The following is a 19,926-nucleotide window of genomic DNA, read 5'->3' as shown; positions in this document are numbered from 1 at the left end:
CTTCGAGTCATATAGGAGCAGATGATGATCCCTTGCAGCAGCTCTTGGTATTTTAGTAAGGGCTTCTGATCATAAATTTCTACTGGCTTGATTCGCTTCACCGCAATACCCTCAAGCTACTCCAAGCAAGGAGGTGGAACACTGCCAACTATGTAGCGCCAACAACAATCACTGAACCAAAGGCTCGCCCCGTGCAGATATCCTAATGAAGTAAGGGATCCTCCGAGAATACATTCTTCTAGACTTACGTATCCTGATATGACCGGATACTAGGATATCAGAAACTGACTGCACAGCGATACCATTCTCTCAGGGGTGTGTCTGTTGTCGTTTTGTGTTGTCCAGATAGTTAACCGGCCCCTCGTAGTATTCCGGGGCCACCCGAGCAATTTTTATATCTTTGATGAATTGCGCGCGTTTAATGTCCCAAGACCAACTTTATCTGCACGTTTCAATGGCTGTTCTTCCCTAGCAGCTCGCCCACTTACAAATATAAAGCTAAATAAAGCTCAGGATCTTGCATTATGTCAATATATTGATTTATTAGAGGAGATTGGCGTTTCTCCGAGGTCTCAGATGTTTGAAAAACTGCGTAAATTTGATTTTAAAGGAGGCACATTCCGATCCTACCACACCACCTCGTAAAGTCAGTGGAAATCAGCTTCGATGTTGGATTTCTCGTCATCCTACATACACTATATGGAAAGGAAAGGCTATTGAGTTAGAAAGAAGACAGGCTCATGATTACAACAGCTGATATTTGATAGAATGGCCAACACCTTGGGCGACAGACAAATAAAATACTGCAAATCGATACGAACCCTGCGAACGAAAAAGAAATTAAAAATAGGGCATTGATATCCGGGGTAATGACAAGATCAATCATTCTATAGAAGGATACCCGGGCTTCGGATATTGTCCTTCGAGACTCACTAGGAATATTCTATACTAGCTATAGTAGTTAAGGCATGCGGTACTATCACTGTTGTTGTCTCCTTCGCGCCAAAAGTAGAATGCTTACACCTTTCCACATCCAGCTTGATTTCTCGCCAATTGCCCCCTGACGCAGAAAGCTGCCGCCACTCAGTTTCAGACTCAACCATCTGTGTCATTAGGGTATCAACAGGGTCACCACTACCGCCCTCTATCACCGATCGAGACTCGGGATGTGCCCTCCGCCATTCATGGACGGCACTCCATATTCTTAGCAGTGCTTCCAGCTCCCCTAGGCTCTGACGAGCATGCATCCGTACCTCCTGTACCTGAAGCGGGAGCTGCAAGAGTGGGCTCATACTCTAGCCTCGTCAGATCCCTCCAGTTAGAGTAATGCGCGACATTCTACCGGACGCATCCTGTCATTCTAGACTGTGATCCCCGGTTGAGGCCAGTATAACCCCAGATAATCTGACGAAAACTGGCGCAGGGCCCGGTCAGCATGGGGACACCCAATCAGGAAGTACCTGTCTCAGTTCCGGAACGCAACAGTGCCCCCTGAGCGGACTATGCGTGCCATCTCCTGCCAAAGCAGGTCAGGGTCAAATCAATGTGTTGCCTGGGAGGCTATCACTAGATCAACTGTCTGTGGTGTGATAAAAGGGAGATTCTCAGCCTTGGACCGACAGTATCGGATATTATTGTAGACTGTCAGTGCCCTGGCCTCTTGTAACATGCCCTCGGATGGATTAACTCCCAGGACAAACGTGAAGTGTCTGGCCAAGACGCGAGCTGCGGCACCATGACCAGAACCTGATTCAACACACAGGCCGCACGGATTACGGTGGTAGGCTAAGATGGCATTGAAAAGAGCTGGAGGGGGCGAAGGACGTCATGCTGCATATGCTGAAAAATTATAGTCTTTCTGTCTTAGATATATGAAAAGCATAAGTACAGTGGCACATGAAGACCTTCCTATTACTTACATAAAACTTGTCATTGTGTTAAGCGGGCTTGTGAATAACTTAACAGACGCGGCTGCTGGACACCGTACCTTTATTCTTCCTTAGATCTCAATATATGCCGGAATATGTGTGTGTATGCGTGTGTTATTTAAAGGCTGTTCTGTATAATGTGTGACTTGAGCTCATCGACTCTTACCTAGTGCGATGATATGATGGGTCAGTCGGGTCCCAGTTCCTAACTAGTCATGACCCGTAGCCCAGCCCAATATTATCGAAGCTAGAACCAAATACACCCCAAGCCCATGTGACATTTCTATGCTAGTGACAAACTTCATAGATCGCAACATTCCATCGTGGCCTTACGCCTAAGGCTTACCCGTGACAGGACCCTAGGTAGATATAAGAGGGGGGTTACCGAATATCTTATCCTGATAGTAGTAGTAGGTAAGGGTAGATGAATAATAGATAAAGGTATTCGGTGTGGGCAAGGCTGTTAACGAAGTAATATATATATGGGAGAGATAGTAGTATATATTTGCTCTATTACTAGTATTGATAGACACTCCCAGTGACGTTATGCCCCTGAGCTTAGATAGTGAGTGTTGAGTGGTTAAAGAGTCGCTAATGATTGGTGTTGTTTCGTGCCTGACGCCAGTTCACTTAGCCCTAACCCAGACAGCATAATCGCCGGCGATTATAGTTTTGAAGCCGGTTTCCTCAGTCCAGTACTCTACACATCTTTTTATTATAAGTTCCTCATCTTGCGACCATCCCTCAGGGGGAGGGCCCTTCAGATCTTGCCCTCTTGAACCCCATCCGTCAACATTACCCCCTCTGGTCGACGTGAAAAATGCGTGTATTCCCTCCGGAGCCCGCCAACCTGGACTGGTCCACCGTGACCCTAACCAACTTGCCTCAGACCAATGGACACGTCGAGGTCCACTACTCGACATCGCAGCAGACCTGGAGCACGCCACAGCTAGTCCAGAACCCATACCTGCGGGTGCACGGGTTGGCCCCCGGGCTCAACTATGGCCAGCAATGCTACGAGGGAATGAAGGCGTTCCGCACCCAGCCGGGGGGCCAGCCTATCAGCAGCATCCACATCTTCCGGCCGCAGGCCCACGCTGCACGGCAGCGCAAGTCGGCAGCGCTGGTACTGCTCCCCCAGGTACCGGAGGATCTGTTTCTGGAGTGCGTCCGCATGGCGGTCGCAGCCAACGCTGAGTTTGTGCCGCCTGACACCGGCTTCCTTTACCTGCGGCCGGTGCTCTTTGGCGCGGGCCCGCAGCTGACGCTGCGACCGCCCGAGGACATAATCTTCGCCGTCTATGTGGCGCCGGTATGTAACCCGCTACATGGCACCGCCGCCGTCGACGCCCTCGTCTTGGACGAGTTTGACCGTGCGGCGCGGGCAAGCTGGGCGGCAACTACGCCCCCGTCTGGCCCTTCTCGGCCCAGGCGGCCAAGGCGGGATTCGCCCTCACCCTGCATCTCGACAGTGAGACCCGGTCGTCGGTGGAGGAGTTCAGCACTAGTGGCTTTGTGGGCCTGGTCGCCTCCGATGGGAAGCGCGAAGTCCACGTCCCGGACACCCCTAATGCTGTCCGCAGTGTGACCAGCGATTCACTCCTCGCGCTGGCCCAGCAGCAAGGATGGAAAGTCCACCGCGAAAAGGTAGGCATTAAAGTCCATTGGAGAACTACAGCTCTGTTTTCAGGATCGCACTGACACTAGACTAGATCACGTTTGCTGGGCTCGATCGTTTTTCGCAGGTCTTTGCCGTCGGGACTGGCGCAACCACCGTGCCTGTGCGGTCCATCACTCGCCCAGCCACTGGGGAGAAGTATGACTTCAGTCCAGATGGACCGGGGGCCGACCTTGCGAACAAGCTCCTGGAGGTTTAACAGGGTGTCACCATGTTAAGCCAGACTGGTGTTGGATCGTCACGGACACGTGCGAGGAGGTATAGTTCCTGGTGTGATAACCTCGGATCTTGTCAGCTCGGAGAAGTAAAATATGGCCCACACGGAACAACTAGAAAGTAGCCATCACCCTTAGCTAGGAGGGTTGAAGTTTGCAACCAACTTATCTTCCCCAGATCGAAAAGTTGTGGCCGGGCAAGTCTCCTTTGTATATATGCATACTTGAGAATGAACTTTCCGCAGTATAAGATGATTCAAACTGCGCTGCTAACACCACTGGGCTAGATCCTGGGAGGGGCATCAAAAGAGAGAGAGAGGAAGAGAGATGGAAATGAGTGTAATATAGACAAAGAAGGCGCAGTTGCTTCCCGGAGAGTTTAAGGCATAAAGACCAAGAATTGAAATCTGTATTGAAAGTACACGCTTGAGCCGAGGAACCAGCCCTGGTCTAGTTAACTACACACAGAGGTCGATTTGTTAATCCACTCTCCTCCAAACATCGGCCCGTTCAACATGCTGTGGCATTTTTCGTATTACCCTCAGCCCGCACTTTCCATCTCGACCTGAAGAGGCCAAGGCGCACACACCCCCATGTGTCCAGTATATGAATTTCACAAAGTTTCCCCGGAGCAAAGAGTTGCCGGAATCACCTGGCACACAAGGCCCTGTACCGCGCCTGGAAGGAACGACTTCAATGCTGCCACAGCTCTGCGCGGAACTAAATCCGGATTATACTCGATGTGGACTGCCAGGGCGCCATCAGCGCGTTCATTGTAGTCGAATGACAGAGGGAACATGGCACCGTGCGGCCGCGCAGCCCTCGCGGCGCTTAGGGGGTCACCTGCACCCCGGGCCCGAGATCCCAGGCTCGGTCTAACGCATCGGAATGCCAATTGTAGATGACCAGGGCCTCGATGAAATGCTCGTGGGGCGATGAGAACTCGTCTCGGATCTGCGCGTAGGGGATCTGGTGCTCGATGGCGCGATGGGTGGCCGAGGCTATTGTGTCGAGCAATGCGGGCGCGCTCGCCAGGTCGGCAACCGACAGGTCCAGTCGAATCGGGAGCCGGTCCACGAACAGCCCCAGCATGTCGGCCGTGGCCGGATCATCGCGGTTCATGTACGGGATGGCCAGAGTGACATCGCCCGTGGCGAAGACGGCGCGGAGAGCCAGAGCCGTTGCGGCAACAGCAAACCGCTGGGAATAGGAGGGCCCATCGGAGCTTCCGCAGGGGCGCGCGATGGGGAGGTGCTCGGATGCTCCCCGATAATGTACCACCATTTCTGGCGATGGACCGTGTGGCCGGAGACACGGATCGTGGGATGGTAGGATGCGTGTGTGCTGCCAACTGCGCAGGAGGTCCCTCCAGAAGGCAATTTTCTTTTGCTGCTGCATCTGTGCGCACGGCGTCTGCTGATGGGTCTGCAGCCATTGTGACCACTCCGCAGAATCTGTCTCTCGGTGCTTGGGTTTCTGCCTTCTCGAAGAGGGAATGGCTGCAGTTTCGCCGGAGAGGCTGTGGGCTCGGAGCGCCTGGTAGTGGCGGCCCATCAATTGCAACAGTAGTGAGAGCGACGCTCGATCTGTGATTATGTGATGGGTGATGACTGTCATCTCTACGGTCTTCATTTGACTGTCTTTGCTACCGCTGTCGTCTCTTCGGTTCCAGATCACCAGCCTCACCAGTTGATCTCTGGCCAAATCGAATGGCCTGTCGGCTAGAGCCTGCATCTTCTCATCACTCCACTCGTTGCCGGCAATACATAATGCATCGGTAACATCATTACTGATGAGACGGTAAGGACGTCCCTGCGCATCGGTGGGATACCGCGCTCGTAAGATGGGGTTCTCGCACAGAACAGCCGTGAAGGATTCGACAAGAGCCTTTGTTACGATCGCGCCGCTCAGAACGCTTTGAATAACGGTATTGAAGGCGCATCTGGTGTCTGATGCTTGGTGGGAGTAGAAGAGCTCCTCCTCCAGGTACGACAAGTGGGGCGACTTCGACACGATGTCCCCCGACACCGGATGCGAGAGTGGCGAGGAAAGATAAGCTGAAAACGATTCTGTCTCAAGATTTGCCGACAGCCGGGGGGTGCCATACTCGTCGATAGCGAGGGCTAGCTCTTTAAGGGTCGTCGAACGTAGGAGGAGCGCCACTGGGACGTGTCGGCCGACCAAGGAAGCCAGCTGTCGAGCGGCTCTGATAGCCAGAACCGAGTTCCCTCCGATTGTAAGGAAATCTTGTTCTTTCTGTAATTGAACCCGCGGGTCTAAGTGGAGCAGCTCCTTCCAGGTTGTGCTAATCATTTTCTCGGTGGTGGTAAGCCCAGTCTCATCGTGCTCAGGGTCACTATCTTCCTGAATCGAGTCTTCGATGGCAGTGAGAAACGCGCCAGACCAGTGGGATGCTGCCAGGGCCGCAAGGACTTTGCGGTCTGCCTTGTAGTTGGAAGTCGTGGGAAGCTCCGGCAATGCTATCAGCTGCGACGGCCGCATATAGCAGGGCAACACGGCGGAAATCCCAGAACGCAAGGCCGCCAGATTGACGGTTTGCAGCGCTACAAAGCAGACGACGCGCTTCCTATCTCCCGCGTACTCTCCGGTGTCACTTTCGCCTCCATCTTCGGCATGATCGTCCACAACTATGGCCACGGCAGTCTGGACGCAAGGGTCGAGATCACTGGCGAGGATAGCTTGCTCGATCTCCGCGAGCTCGACCCGGAACCCGCGGATCTTGACCTGATTGTCGATGCGGCCGACATAGCTAAGTCTCATGTCGTTGTCCCAATATCCGAGGTCACTAGTGTAGAAGAGGAGCTGCTGGGCCTGCGACGCGGCGAATGGGTTGGGGACGTGCCGCGCCTCGTCCTGGGCGCTTTCCCCCCAGTAACCGCGGGTCATCTGCGCCCCCGAGATGCAAATCTCGCCTGTAATTCCCTGAGCAACTGGACACTGTCGGTGGTCGAGCACGTACACGCTGACGCGTGGAAGGGCGTGGCCTATTGTGACATGGTCGCCAGGTAAGAGTTGGGCCGTTGTTGAAATGGATCCACACTACGGAAGCAACCGTTCAATGTCAGTAGGTTTCACCTGTGAAGCATATGAACAAAAGAAAAATAAAATGAAAGAACAGAGAGAATTGACAAAAGAGACACATGGGACTCGCCTCACTCGGACCGTAGCCATTTCTCAGGCTGCGTCCAGCACCCCATAGTTCGGCCATGGACTGCGGCACCGCCTCACCCCCGATCACAACGGTGTCGAGAAGCGGATAGTCCGCAGGAAGGCATGCCGAGAGGACTGAGGGAGTCACGACGGAGGCCTGCAAGCGTTTCAAATGCTCGAACGGGTCCGCATGTTCTTTGAGTACCAGGGTACCTCCATAGCAGAGAGTGCCAAACATCTCCAGGGTAGCGATGTCGGAACCTGCATATCCTATCAGCGCGTCTATCTTAGTCGGTTAAACGAGCTAGTTACATGTGAAACTTGCCGGCTAAGAATAGTTGGGCGATTCAACGACCAGGCGCCGCGGCAAGGCGAACATCGGGGTTCTCGATAACCTGCAGAATGTTGAGGTTATGCAGGGGAACGCCTGTTCGTTAGAAAAGAGTTCTTCATCAGTCTGATGAACTAACAGGCAGGAAAGGGACAGGGCGGGCGCGCACGCACCCTTTGGGGCGCCGGTTGTTCCTGAAGTAAAGATCCAATAGATCACATCGGCCGTGTGCGTGATGGTCTCCACAGCTGTCGCCTCATGTTGTGCAGCGCCTTGCAGAAACTCGTCCACCACGATGCATGCCTCACTCCCGAATTGTCGGCTGCAGTGTCGATTGGCGGCGAGGAAGATCGAGGCACCGCTTTGCTTGACCATCGTCATTATGCGCCGTTCCGGGAAAGTCACGTCCAGGGGACAGCAGACACAGCCAGCCTTAAGGACCGCCACAACCGCCACGACCCAAGGGAGCGATCGATCGGTCAAGACCCCAACAACGACTTTTCCAGGCGCCTTCCCCTCCATGAGGCTTCGCAGCATCCTGGAAAGCTTATTAGATGCCTCATCCAGCTCTCCATACGACATCGTGCCGTCTTGTGCAGATTCGAGGGCGCACAGGTTGGGCCACTGGGCAGCAGCAGCTTCGAGTGCCTCCTTGACGGTGCGAGGCACGCCGTACGGGGCCATGGTAGCCGGGGGCCGAATTAGGGCTGCCCTCTCGCTCCCCTCCAACAGTCCCAGACGCACATCCAGGATGTACATGTTCCGGGGGTCCACAAAGCCTTTCAAGGCGTTTCGAAAGTGTCGCAAAACGCTAGAAACCACCGGCGAAGCGTACCGGCTGGCATCGAAGTACCCACGGACGCGGAGCCCATCTGAACCCTGTTTCTCCACCATCAGCGACAGGCCAAACTCCACTAAAAGGTCCTGGTGCTCGACAGACCAGTCCCCGCGCAGGGGCGGCACGTCGTACTCGGTGGCGAGGACGGTATGCAAGATGCCGTTGATGCTCTCTCCTCTCATGGTAGCCATCGCCTCGGTAGCAGACCACTGAAACTCCATCGTCTCCAGCAGGTGATTATGGACGGATGTTGCACATTCGGATATGGTCTGCTGCCCGGTTCCAAATTGAATGGGAAAGGGGACCATGTTAATCAGCAGGCCGACGGCACGTTCCACGTCCAAGTCCATGGCGACCCCTGGCACGGCCTTGGTGGTGAGATTGCGACCCGAGAAGACGGCCCCAAAGGCTACATGGTCCGAAAGGGTGTAGTCGGAGAGCACCAGGCCCCAGGCCAGATACATCAGAGCAGACGGAACAACCCGGAAGCGACGGGCGGCCTTCTCGAAGTCACGAATGCTGAGGTCCATGGACAACGTATGGTTGCTCATCCAGCCTGTAGAGGGTGAGGATGATGAGCGGGATGGAGACCGACCTTTCGCGAGAGGCAGCTCTAGGAACGCGGCCTGATTGTCTGAAAGAACCCGAGTCCAGAAAGCAAATCCAGCGGGATCACCTTGGAGCTGCCTCTGCACCGACACGAGTCTGATGGATGGGTCCTCCGGGCTCAAGCATGGAGGTAGAGCACTGCGACCACTACCGTGCAGAATGGCCTGGACATCGTTGATGACAATGCTGAGGGACCAACCGTCGACCTGAGCATGATGCACCGCCCATAAAAGCGTCGACGCTTGGTCTGGCACAGTGATGAGTCGAAACGCATTCACAGGAAGGTAGGAATCCTCCGAGGACTCGTCAGCCTTAAGCTGCCTGCGCAAGTCGTGGGATCGCGCGTGAATGACCGCGTCCACTCGGTCTGGCGTGGTTTCCTCTTGGGCCTAATCCTAATTCACCTGAGGCCAGATTTTCTGCCGCCCTTGAGTAGAAACGAGGTGCGGAATGTGGAGTGTCGCTGCAACGCTTGCTGCCACGCGGCCTTCATGCTCTCGAGCTCGGAAGGAGCTGCCGGGAAACCAGGAATTCGGAGGTGCAGCAGCATGTAGTTGAGCCCCGGCGTTCGGAGGCTATCCTGCACGATCTTGGTCTGCAGACTCGTCATGAGCCCCTGCGAGAGCTGCCCTTCATACTGATCCTGGGGAGCACCAGCGTCCCCCTCTGCCTCGATCTCTTGCAACGCGCTACAAGCCGTATTGAGGTCGGGGAGGTCAAACACGGCCTGTAGCGCAATTGAGGTAATCGTATTTCCGCAAGTAGGACAGCAATCGAATAGCTGCGAGAGAGTTTCCGCCCAGCTCCCAAAAGGAACAGTCTTCGACAATACAGTCGAGGGGTAGCGAGACTGCAGCGGCAACGGCTCCCTTCAATGTCTCCATTCTGGACATGCGTGCACGGGGGCCGTGTGAACACTCGACCTGATCCAGGTGCAGATGCTTCTGCACCTTGCGCTCCTCCATCGCCAGCAGACGCTGCAGGGCGTGAGTATCAACCTTGCCGTTGGCCGTCAGTGGCAGGGCGTGCAAGGCTCGCATTTGATCTGGCACCAAGTAGTCTTCGTGCTTGCGCGACAAGACCTCCCGCATCTCTCGCACATCCAGACTCTCCGGGGTGACAATGCCTACCAGCTGTTTCTGGTGCATGAAGGCTGCAGCCTCAGAGGCGCCTTGTGCGAGCAGGGCAGGGATGACCTGCGCCTCCAGATTGATCAGAAACCCGTGTTTCTTGACCAAGCTGTCAATGCGACCCGCAAACTCAAAACCATGCTCCGTCCGCCTAGCGAAATCCCCGGTCCGATACGCCCTCTCGCCGCTCTTCAAGGTGATGAATCTCTCTGCGGTGAGCGCCTCGTTCTGATAAAAGCCCACAGCCAATCCGGGCCCTGTGATGCACATCTCGCCGAAGTCGCAGTCGTCCAATTCCGCATCGTTGCCGTCCAATCGCAGCACCACGCGGGAATTCTTCATGGGCTGGCCGAGCGTGACAGGCCTCCCAGGCACGGCGCGGCCGATCATCGACATGACGGTGGTCTCTGTCGGCCCGTACGCGTTGTAGATACTGCGGGTGGGAGCCCACCACTTCTGCAACAACGATAGAGACGGGGCTTCACCGCCCAAGATGACGGTCCGAGCCTGAGTGCCAGCAGCCTCTGGTTCTCCCAAGGCTGCCAGCACCGAAGGGGTGGCCACGAGGATGGTTGAGCGGGCTGCGCACTCCAACAGATCGTGCGCGCCGGCAATAACCAGTTGCGCCCCGTTGTAGAGCGCCGAAACCATGACGCCCGCACAGGCATCGAAGCCGGGGGAGAACAAGTGCAGGACTCGATCGCTTGGGTTGGCATTGAAGTTGAATGGGGTCTCGTCGTCGCCCTGAAGCGCGTAGTTAAGAATGGCTGAGTGAGGTATCATGACCCCCTTCGGCGCCGCGGTCGTTCCCGAAGTGAAGATCATGTAGGCGAGGTCGGAGAGTTGAGTTCCTGGGTGGCCGTGATACTGGGAGAATCGAATGTCATGCTCGAACGCTGCTGTGATGTCGGCGCAAGGTACAACACTGTACAGTGGGGGATGCGCAGCCCGGGTCGGCGCGCCCAGATCGATCACCAGTCGCGCAGAGACTCTCTTCAGGGCTGTGGCTATGCGCTCCTCACGCCATGCTTCAATATCGATAGGAACATAACATGCCCCGGACTTGATGACGCCGAAAAAGCAGGCAACCATCTCGATACTGTGCGTAGCCAGCACAGGGACAAAGTCTCCTGGCCGCACCTGCTGCTGCCGTAAAAGCCCAGCAATATGAGACGCCGCAGCATCAAGCCGCCCATAGGAGATATTCCTCGATCCCAAAGAGATGGCTACGTGATCTGGTTGTGTATATGCCCATCTTTCCAACAGCTCACAGATGGACGTGGCCGCCCTTTCGCCATCCATGCCTTTCCTTGCAAGCAGCGAAACCGGGTTAAATAAAGAGCTCGAACCAGTAATTATGACTTGAGAACAAATAAATTCTCTATTGTATGATCTTCTAATCACTTATATATCCTAAGCTATTCTTCCATACGTCCCTTTTAGACGGGACTCTAACTCCAAGGCCTGCTGACGACCCCTCGACAAAAAAATAAAAATAAAAATAAAATAAATAAAATAAGGGCCATATGCATGAACCACGAACGTCTGTTTGTCGCAGCCGTTGTCTTTGGTAATTCATTCTTCTATCAGCAAACAAAAAGAGAGAGGGAAGTGTAAGGAGGGAAACGGTCCGGAATGCGTCGGAGACTACCGTACTTGATCACCTGACGCACGTCCCCACCTGCCGCACGGATTTCTATATACACCGACTTTTTGACTTCAATTTCAAACCACCACAACTCCATCAATATGGGTTCAATTGATGAGGCGCTTGCCTTTTTAGAATCCCTAGATCCAGGAGAATTGTTTAAATATGCGGAAGTTGTAAAAAGAATTGGTGTTGATCGTACAACTCTCTCAAGGCGTCACCGCGGTGTTATGCATTCAAAAGAGAACCAATACGAAAACCAGCGATTACTCAACAACCAGCAGGCCAAAACTCTTATAAGTTATATTAATAAACTCTCTGAGAGAGGCCTGTATCCTACCTCTGAGATACTTTGAAATTTTGCTAAAGAGATCTTAGAAATAAAGCCTAGAAAGCACTGGCCAAGCCGTTTTCTAAAGAAATATCAAAATAAGCTGATCTCTCGCTACACTACTGGAATTGATTCTATATGCAAGAGAGCTAATTCTGCATTTAAATATATTCTATACTTTAAGTTACTTGCCAGAAAGATCAAGGAATATGACATACAGCTTAAAAATATATATAATATAGATAAAAAAGGATTTCTTATTGGAGTGCTATCTAAGGACAAAAGAATCTTTTCCAGGCGCTGCTATGAGCAGGATAGAATAAAGCAACGTCTACAAGATAGTAATCAAGAATAGATTACTATAATTGCTTATATTTGCGTGGATGGAACAGCTCTACCACCAGGGCTTATTTACCAGACGGCTTCAAGCAATCCACAAGACTCTTAGTTCCAGGATTTTAATACTACAAAGCACCGCTGCTTCTTTACCTCTTTAGCAAGCAGCTGGACAAATGATGATATTGGATTCGCATGGATTCAGGATCTATTCAATCCGGAGACAAAGAGCAAGGCACAGAGACAATGGAGGCTTCTAATTTTTAATAGCCACGGATCCTATATTATAATGAAGTTTATAAACTTCTGTACAGAGAATTAAATTTATTTAATGACTTATCTACCGCATTTAACTCATTCTTTACAGCCTCTTGATATTGGTATCTTCAGCCTGCTTTTAATGGCTTATAGCAATGAATTGGAGAGCTTTTTACATGTCTCTCAGGGCCTAAGTTATATTACAAAGCGTGACTTCTTCTGCCTATTTTAGCTGAGCTGGGAAGGAGCTTTATTATCTAAAAATATCAATTCTGTGTGAAAATCTGTTGGCATATTACTCTAGGACCCTGAGATTATTCTCAAGCGGTTTAGCAAAGAAGATAATTAATGGCCATCTAGTAGTGAGTCATCCCAGTCTATATTATATACAGATAACTGGAGAAGAATTGAAAAGCTTCTTTGACAGGTTGTTTCTGATATTTATGATGAGAGGTTAAAAAAACTTAGTTTTACAATGCACTATCTCTTAACAGAGAATATCTTGCTAAAGCTATGCTGTGAGAGCCTTGAGAATACTCTTCTAAATAAGAAGAAGAAGCGGCAGCGTGGGAAACCTCTTTTATTTAAATTGAGAGCTCCAGAGGATGGCTATGCTGTATTTTATTTGCTAGACAAGATACAGCAAGCGCGGCAGCTTCAGAGTGAAAAGAAAGCTGCTATAGAGCTTGCTAAGGTCTCTAAAGAGTAAGAAAAGCTTCACCAGCAACAAGAGAAGCAAGAGAAACAGCGCTTAGTTAAGGAAAGAAAATAAATCAGGGCAGCTAATAAAGAATTATATCTTCTTAAAGCAGAGTAAAAGAAACGCTAGAAGGAGGAAGAGCACCTGGCTAAGGAGGCTAATAACCAGCTTCAAAATAACTTCAAAGTGGTCCAAAAAGGCAAGAAGAAGTGTTCTATGCCAGCTATATCTTAAAAGAAGCAAGATATTGCTATTCCAGAGCCTCAGATTAATGCAGAGGGCTGTATATCTGTAAATCATCGTGGAAGACAAATACGCCTCCCACAACGATTCCGGGATTGAAAAAAAGCTATATATAGCTTTACTGGCATCATATCTCTGCTTCATCAAAAAATCTAAGTATAATTTATTTCGTATGTTGCTTTAAAGCTTCATTTTTAATGTTGGTTGCCATACAGAAATTCGTGCGGCAGGTGGGGACGTGCGTCAGGTGATCAGGTACGGTATTCGGCGCATAAGTCGTGTTTATACCGATATTATATAGTTACCATCGGCAGACGATTATTCCCCGCCCAAAAATCAGCTCGCCATCTACAGCTCTAAATATGAACCGAGATTTGCCCGATTGAGCTTCCATCAATGCACAATGCCCCGGTTCCTTCAGCCGATAGTTTCTGCCAACAATAATGGATGACGCGGTGGTTCCTCCAAGGCACCTTTTTACTAGGTACGGTGAAAAGAGAGATCGATGCACGACTCATTTAAGCTACAGTTTAATTATTCAATTGCATTGCTAGAATATTGACACAGTGCCACACCGCGGGTAGTCCTAACTGGTCTCTGTTACAAAGGCAAAGCCATGTCCCTAGACGTGAGCTGAATAACTACATCCGCCATGGGAATCACCTGCGTCTCGGTCTTGGTCTGGCTATTACCTCCCTCATGTTCCTTAAGGATGTCGATGTCGTATTGCCTAAGTAACGCACGAGGAGGGCCTTAGTTCCTTGCACAGCCATGTATTGTCCGGGACACTTCCGGCCGACAAATCCGAAGATAATCAAGTTGTATCGAAGCTGTCGGTAACAAATCATAGTCAGCAAGGCTGTAGTCATCGAGTCTCCTCCGATAGCCCGCGGTCGGTAGGTATAGAGAGGGGTAATAGATTTATGAATGGGGGAGTTTAGAATGCGTACATCTGTGGGCTTCATATTCTGGAAGCGGGAGGGTCGGAATTCCTCGCTGTCACTGCCCCAGAAAGGGTTCCGGACGTTGATGGCAAACACGTCCACCAGAACCATGGTCTAATGAAGATGTTCATAATCAGTCCCGATGAGCAAACACTGGGCCTAAAGGAGGAGTCGACCACGGTCGACTTACTTTTGGGCTTGACCTGGATCCCGTCGAAAGTCTGGACTGACGGTGAACTTTCCCCGATGTTGAAGACTATAATCGTGATAGAGACTGGTTCAGCGGCTGAATTCTTTGGCATGGCATCATGCCCGGATGATGCAGAGGAGGAGGTCCTTACTTGCAGGTGGCTGCGACGTAAAGTCTCCATGAAGACCCGGTGCAAAAGTGTGTCGCTTTCGGAAAGATACTCATGCAGACTGTTCCAATGGGCGTCCACCTCGTCACGCAATTCCTGCTGAGCCTGCTTGTGCTCGGCAATTAGGGTGATGATCCAGGTGATTGCATGTGCAGTCACATCGAGGTTCGTCATGAGTATCTCGTCCAGACTGTGCATGACCTGTTTTTTCGTCTGTAGTCAGCTCCAACTCAACCCCAGGCAAATGTGGTGATGGACTAACATTTTCCAATGTCACCTCCCCCGCTTCGTATGAATCCCAGAACAAAGTCAGAGGCGTCTTAATGCCCCGGGCACGCCTGGCCAGGACCAGCCGTTCATTGTATTTGCGCCACTCCGAGCTAAAATCCTTGAGAAGGTCGAAGCCTGTTCGATCAATCCAGTGGCCCCAGCTGAAGCGGTAAGGGCCGCCGATCACCGCATATGGCCAGAGTGCGAGCCGCTTCTCAGCCAAGGCCCAGAGATCAGCCTTCTCGGTGTCGGTCATAGCACCATAGAGCACGCTGGCAGTCAAATACAGAGGGAACTTCCGGAAGCCGTTGATGATGTCAAAGCTGACCCTTTTCTTTCCGTCGTCGTCCTGGGCCGCTTTTGGATGCAGAGAGGGCAGCTCATCGACGAACTTCCTGGCAGAGCCCTCTGTCGCGCCAATCCGGTTAGCAGTGGCATCGTAGCTGAACGGGGGGTAAAAGATCTGGCGCTTTTGCTTCCATCCATCCCCTTCGAGAAAGCCAATACAGCGTCCCAGGATTTGGTCAAGAAAACATCCTAGATTCGAGTGCTTGCCGTGTTTTTCTCCATCCAGGTAAAAGGCGCGAAGGTTCTCCGGGGTCGTGATGACACTGATGCAGAAAGCAGAACGCATCATTAGCGAACTGGTCTGGACTCCAAGGAAAGACGAAAAGGCGAGGAAGGAATTTGCATCCAGGACCCCAGATATCGGGAGTGCAAGCGACCGGATACACAAACAGAACGCCAGGGCTGAAGGATAGGGGGACCTTACATTTCCGGGGCAATACCTCCCCAGACCCGGTATACATTCCCATATTTTTGTCTCCATTAGTCCGACTTTGCGCGTCCGCTCACGAACTTGTCGATAATGTGGCCATTTGGAAACTGCCACTTGGGACCGGAAATGCGCCTCCCCCCGGGCAGAGTCCCCGGCCTGACTGCCGAAAGGATATTCTGAACTACCGTCTTCCAAGCCTGTTAGCCACGGATACGTATGTGTGTGAGAAGATGGCACTGCAGAATGGAATGCTCGCTTACTCGCCTCTAATATGAATAGACCGTACTTTCGAATCACAACGTATAGTAGGATGGGCAGACATGCGAGGATGCTGTTGCTCACCGGCAAGCCTTGAAGAACCTCCATCGCGGATCTGAGGACAATTCAAAGCCTATTTCTTCTGCAACGCAAGCCGAAATTGAGACCAAATGTTGTCACCGATGTTTAAATGTACCTTAGAGAGCGGGGTGAGACACAAAACCAGATAACTCGTCGGGTAACCCTAGTTGAAGCGCAGAAAAAAAAAAGGTATAAACCCATACCTAGGCACTGATCCAGATGAAAAAGGTATCACCATGTAATGCGCAATACCACGTTAGTGCAAATCGCAGGCTTGTTGCTTAGTACAGAGTATAACTGTAAGCAACCGAACGATGCGCCCAAGTTGATAAAAGCCGAGAAGGAAGCCGTCGTTGCTGGAACTCCTTTAAGGCCCGCCGGAGGACTGTAGTTGTAGATCCCACCAGATGAACAGAGTTGAGGCCTACTTGTCTGTGGGATTTGTCTTTACCCACCAGTACCCTAAGTGCATGGACAGCACGTATTTCATAGAGGCCGAGATGGCCTTGGAATGGTATGACACAACGCCATATAGACCGGACTGACCAGATTGCACCATGGATCTTAGGCGAGGGATTTACTAATACGGGAAGTTCCAGTCCTGAGGAGACATTCATGATATCCGCATCTCGCTGGAGGCTCATTGGCGCGGCGAGTATTGCTGGCTACATGATCGGGGGTTAGAACCGGTGCTTACACCTTGGCAATGCTAAGTGAGGAAGGCGGCAATAACAAATCTATAACCTATTCGTTTGGTTGGGAATTGTTGTTCTTGCTAGTGGTCCCGCAGACGAGGCCTGACTATGCTGTAGCCAAATCAAGCGTAATGCGTGATGTGGCGCTCAACATATAGAGATATTTCAGAGGCTGGTCCTATGTTTTCGCTCTAATCTATACAAGGTAGCCACTTTTCAAAACTCAACATCTCAACGTCTAGTAAATTTATAAGCTTGTATTTTAATATATATTACTGAGATATATCTTCAATATGGTAAATTTTATATTGAAGTCTGAAGGTTAATGAAAGTCAGATTAAACGAAAATTATATAGAGTATAAATTTTATACGGTATACAGATTTTAATCTTATCCGAGAGGGAGATAAAGCCAAAATTAAAGAAGGCTTTGAAACACTATTAGCATACCGTTAGTAAAAGTAGTATATCCCTTTTTGTTGGATATTGAGCAAAAGCAATTGAGACAATAGACTTTAAGAAGTGGTTATTTTACACAGAATATAGCCGATGACTACCTCTTGACGATGGCCACTTGCGTACTGAATACGTTGTTCATAAGACAAATGATCTTGGCATGAGTAATATTGCAGTCTGCTTTATCATGATGGGCTGATTGTCAAGGAAGTGGATATTTGCATAAAAGAGTGGCTTCTGGAAGAACGGAGCCGACAGTTCTAAATACAAGAAATCCGGATCCTTGAAAAGGAGCAGTGAGAGGCCACCTATCAATCCATCTAGTGCGCATATAACACTTAAGTCCTCCAGCTGCTATGATGGCGATGTCTTCATGGCAGCACCCTCGATGAGCGTATGATTTCTGTCTCCATATATTTCGGTATCCAGGCAGGGAACCTGGCTGATGAAGGGAGTAATCCTCGGCCTCCATAATCTTGATCCACATGTCGCTATGCGTAAAGGTAACGCTCGACGTTTCCTTCCATCCCGCCTGGCCTGAGTTCACCAGCTGGAAATCAAACTGGCGCAACAACTGCTCATCCAAAGTTAGCCAGCTCCCCAAGGATTCACACGGCCTTAGCCAAAGATGGTTATCATTTCCTCGCCGGGTGCGGTAATGATCAGTCGACTCACCTCCCAGAAGATCTTATTCAGCTCCATCAGCGCAACCTGCTTGCCGACACACATCCAACGGCCAGTACCGAAGACCAGCTCAACGGTCCGCTGCATTTCCTCGCCGTTCGGCTCGTCCTGGTACCGCTCGGGGCGGAACACTTCGACGTCATCGCCAAAGATTTGTTTGTTGCGCATCATACCGTAGTGGCAGTGGCCGATGGCGGTGCCGCCGGGCACCCACATGCCAGCGATCGTGTCGCCTCCCGGAGGTACCACTTTGTAGTGGCGTACGTTACGGCGGGTCGCATACGGAAACCTTCCCAGATCACAGCCTGTATGTGGCGTGGGTATGCATGTTAGTGCATTGTGTCTTCCATGAAGTTCTGGATGCTGGTAGCCGAACTGGTGCAGTGGCAGAGGCATAGTAAGGGCCTGGAAAAGGTGGAAAGTCCAACGTACCTGGAGATAGGGCAAGGATTGTGCTTGCACCAAAGTAATTGGGATTGATACTTTGCCGCTGGAGACCGCAGACTTGATCTCGGCCTTCAGGCGTGAGTCTGAAAGTAGACGGGAGAATGTCAGCTCATTCCAACGCACGCTACCATGGTGGTGTGCAGCATTGCTAAGGTTGAGGGGGAATTATGGAACGTACTACATTGGAAGAAAAGTTAGAAGACCTATCCTCGTATAGTGTCTTCACAAGTCGGAGTACACTTACCAAACTCGCGGGGTTGCAATCAAGTGCAACATGGCCGAGCGGACCACAAAGGCAGTCGTATCTGAACCCGCAAAGATCTGGATGAGGGCCTCATCCTCAATCCATCCTCAATCCATCCTCAATCTCGTCCATGGCCAGACCATGGCGCATGAAAGACCCAATCATGTCTCGGTCATCCTTTTTATCCTCGGCGAAACGACCTTGGATGATTTCCCGCCCCAGTCTGGATTGTCAAGGGCCATCAGCGGGAAAATGAACACGGAAAAGAGGCAGTAACATAGAAGACGGAGATGATGTGGACAAAAGAAAGCCATTTTACCACGTACCCAACGACCTTACCTACCCCATGGCTCGCTGTCGGATCCGGCTTCAGTCGGCGATTGAAGAACGACCAGCGCACGAAAGGATGCAGCCACGTAACATCTCATACAAAGGCCCCCATGACGGCAGCCTTGCTGATCTCCGAGCCGTATCCATATAAGTCTTCGTCAGCTTTCACCCAGCCGAACTCCTTACCGTAGGACAGTCGGGTGATAACGTCGAGGGTGAAAAACCGACTGATTTGCGCGAAGTCTACTTTGTTCTAGCCGACATGCTTTCTTCGCATCACGTCAGCGAGATTGGCGATTTGCCCGTCGATGATTCTCTCCAGGTCGACCTCGCTCCACTGTAGCCGCCCGCCACCTTGGCCTTCTTTTTGTCGTGTGAGGCCACATCTAGCGTATCCACTAGACTGGGCCGGTAGTAGTCAATGCGGCCAGCGGCCCACAACGGATCCCGTTGGTAGGTGCTTCTAGCCCCGTTAACATGTTTGAAGATATTCGGGTCGGTAGTCACCAGATAATGCGGACCGGTGCGGACGAGGGGATAGTTGTATTTGCTCAGTTTCAGGTGCGCGGGGCCCACGTCTTTAGCGTACTGGTGGTAGATGGACCATATGTGCGAGAATTTGCATAAGAAGGGACCGGCAAAGTGGCGAAGCTTATACCATGCGACGATAGAGGAGAAAACGTAGTAAGAGATACAGAGTACAGTAACGTATTTGAGCAGAGCAGTTGTACCTAGCTCTCTCAGTTCGAGTATACCCATGTCGATGAACTTGTTTGGTAGCGGTTGGGCAGTACTTGAAACGTCAGCCGGATCCAGGCAATAGGAGCAGACAGCCAAAACCACCTGAGCGCAGGAGACAGGCAGTCAGCGGTAAATGATCTGGGAAGAGAGGCAGCTTTATATACATTAGGCGCGATGAGTAGGAACTAATATCCCTCTTGGGCTCATTGTGGCTCCCCGCCACA

General features: G+C 51.3%; 4 protein-coding genes across 4 annotated transcripts; 1 reads left to right on the top strand and 3 right to left on the bottom strand.

The window, feature by feature from the left end:
- Positions 1 to 2,748: 2,748 nt before the first annotated feature.
- On the top strand, positions 2,749 to 3,805 carry BDW43DRAFT_316050 (aminotransferase; the record flags this gene model as incomplete). Its single annotated transcript, XM_032048191.1, has 3 exons — positions 2,749 to 3,240; positions 3,318 to 3,575; positions 3,641 to 3,805. The coding sequence occupies 3 exons, from the start codon at positions 2,749 to 2,751 to the stop codon at positions 3,803 to 3,805; spliced, it is 915 nt and encodes a 304-aa protein (XP_031895143.1).
- Positions 3,806 to 4,652: 847 nt separating this feature from the next.
- Positions 4,653 to 11,202, bottom strand: nrps5 (nonribosomal peptide synthetase hasD; the record flags this gene model as incomplete). The annotated part of the gene is made up of 6 exons (XM_032048190.1): positions 4,653 to 6,826; positions 6,999 to 7,253; positions 7,348 to 7,419; positions 7,497 to 9,091; positions 9,175 to 9,459; positions 9,539 to 11,202. The coding sequence occupies 6 exons, from the start codon at positions 11,200 to 11,202 to the stop codon at positions 4,653 to 4,655; spliced, it is 6,045 nt and encodes a 2,014-aa protein (XP_031895142.1).
- A 2,814-nt stretch (positions 11,203 to 14,016) lies between these two features.
- Positions 14,017 to 16,133, bottom strand: BDW43DRAFT_323029 (cytochrome P450; the record flags this gene model as incomplete). Its single annotated transcript, XM_032049670.1, has 7 exons — positions 14,017 to 14,121; positions 14,160 to 14,246; positions 14,367 to 14,474; positions 14,702 to 14,920; positions 14,982 to 15,600; positions 15,828 to 15,964; positions 16,110 to 16,133. 7 exons carry the CDS (start codon positions 16,131 to 16,133, stop codon positions 14,017 to 14,019), a joined length of 1,299 nt encoding a protein of 432 aa, XP_031895141.1.
- A 1,741-nt stretch (positions 16,134 to 17,874) lies between these two features.
- Positions 17,875 to 19,720, bottom strand: BDW43DRAFT_316047 (cytochrome P450; the record flags this gene model as incomplete). Its single annotated transcript, XM_032048189.1, has 4 exons — positions 17,875 to 18,315; positions 18,373 to 18,456; positions 19,062 to 19,188; positions 19,242 to 19,720. 4 exons carry the CDS (start codon positions 19,718 to 19,720, stop codon positions 17,875 to 17,877), a joined length of 1,131 nt encoding a protein of 376 aa, XP_031895140.1.
- Positions 19,721 to 19,926: the final 206 nt, after the last annotated feature.

The sequence above is a fragment of the Aspergillus alliaceus genome (assembly GCF_009176365.1).
Source record: "Aspergillus alliaceus strain CBS 536.65 unplaced genomic scaffold BDW43scaffold_67, whole genome shotgun sequence".
NCBI lineage: Eukaryota > Fungi > Ascomycota > Eurotiomycetes > Eurotiales > Aspergillaceae > Aspergillus > Aspergillus alliaceus.
Note: the sequence above shows the minus strand (reverse complement) of the source record. Positions and strands in the feature narration are given on the sequence as shown.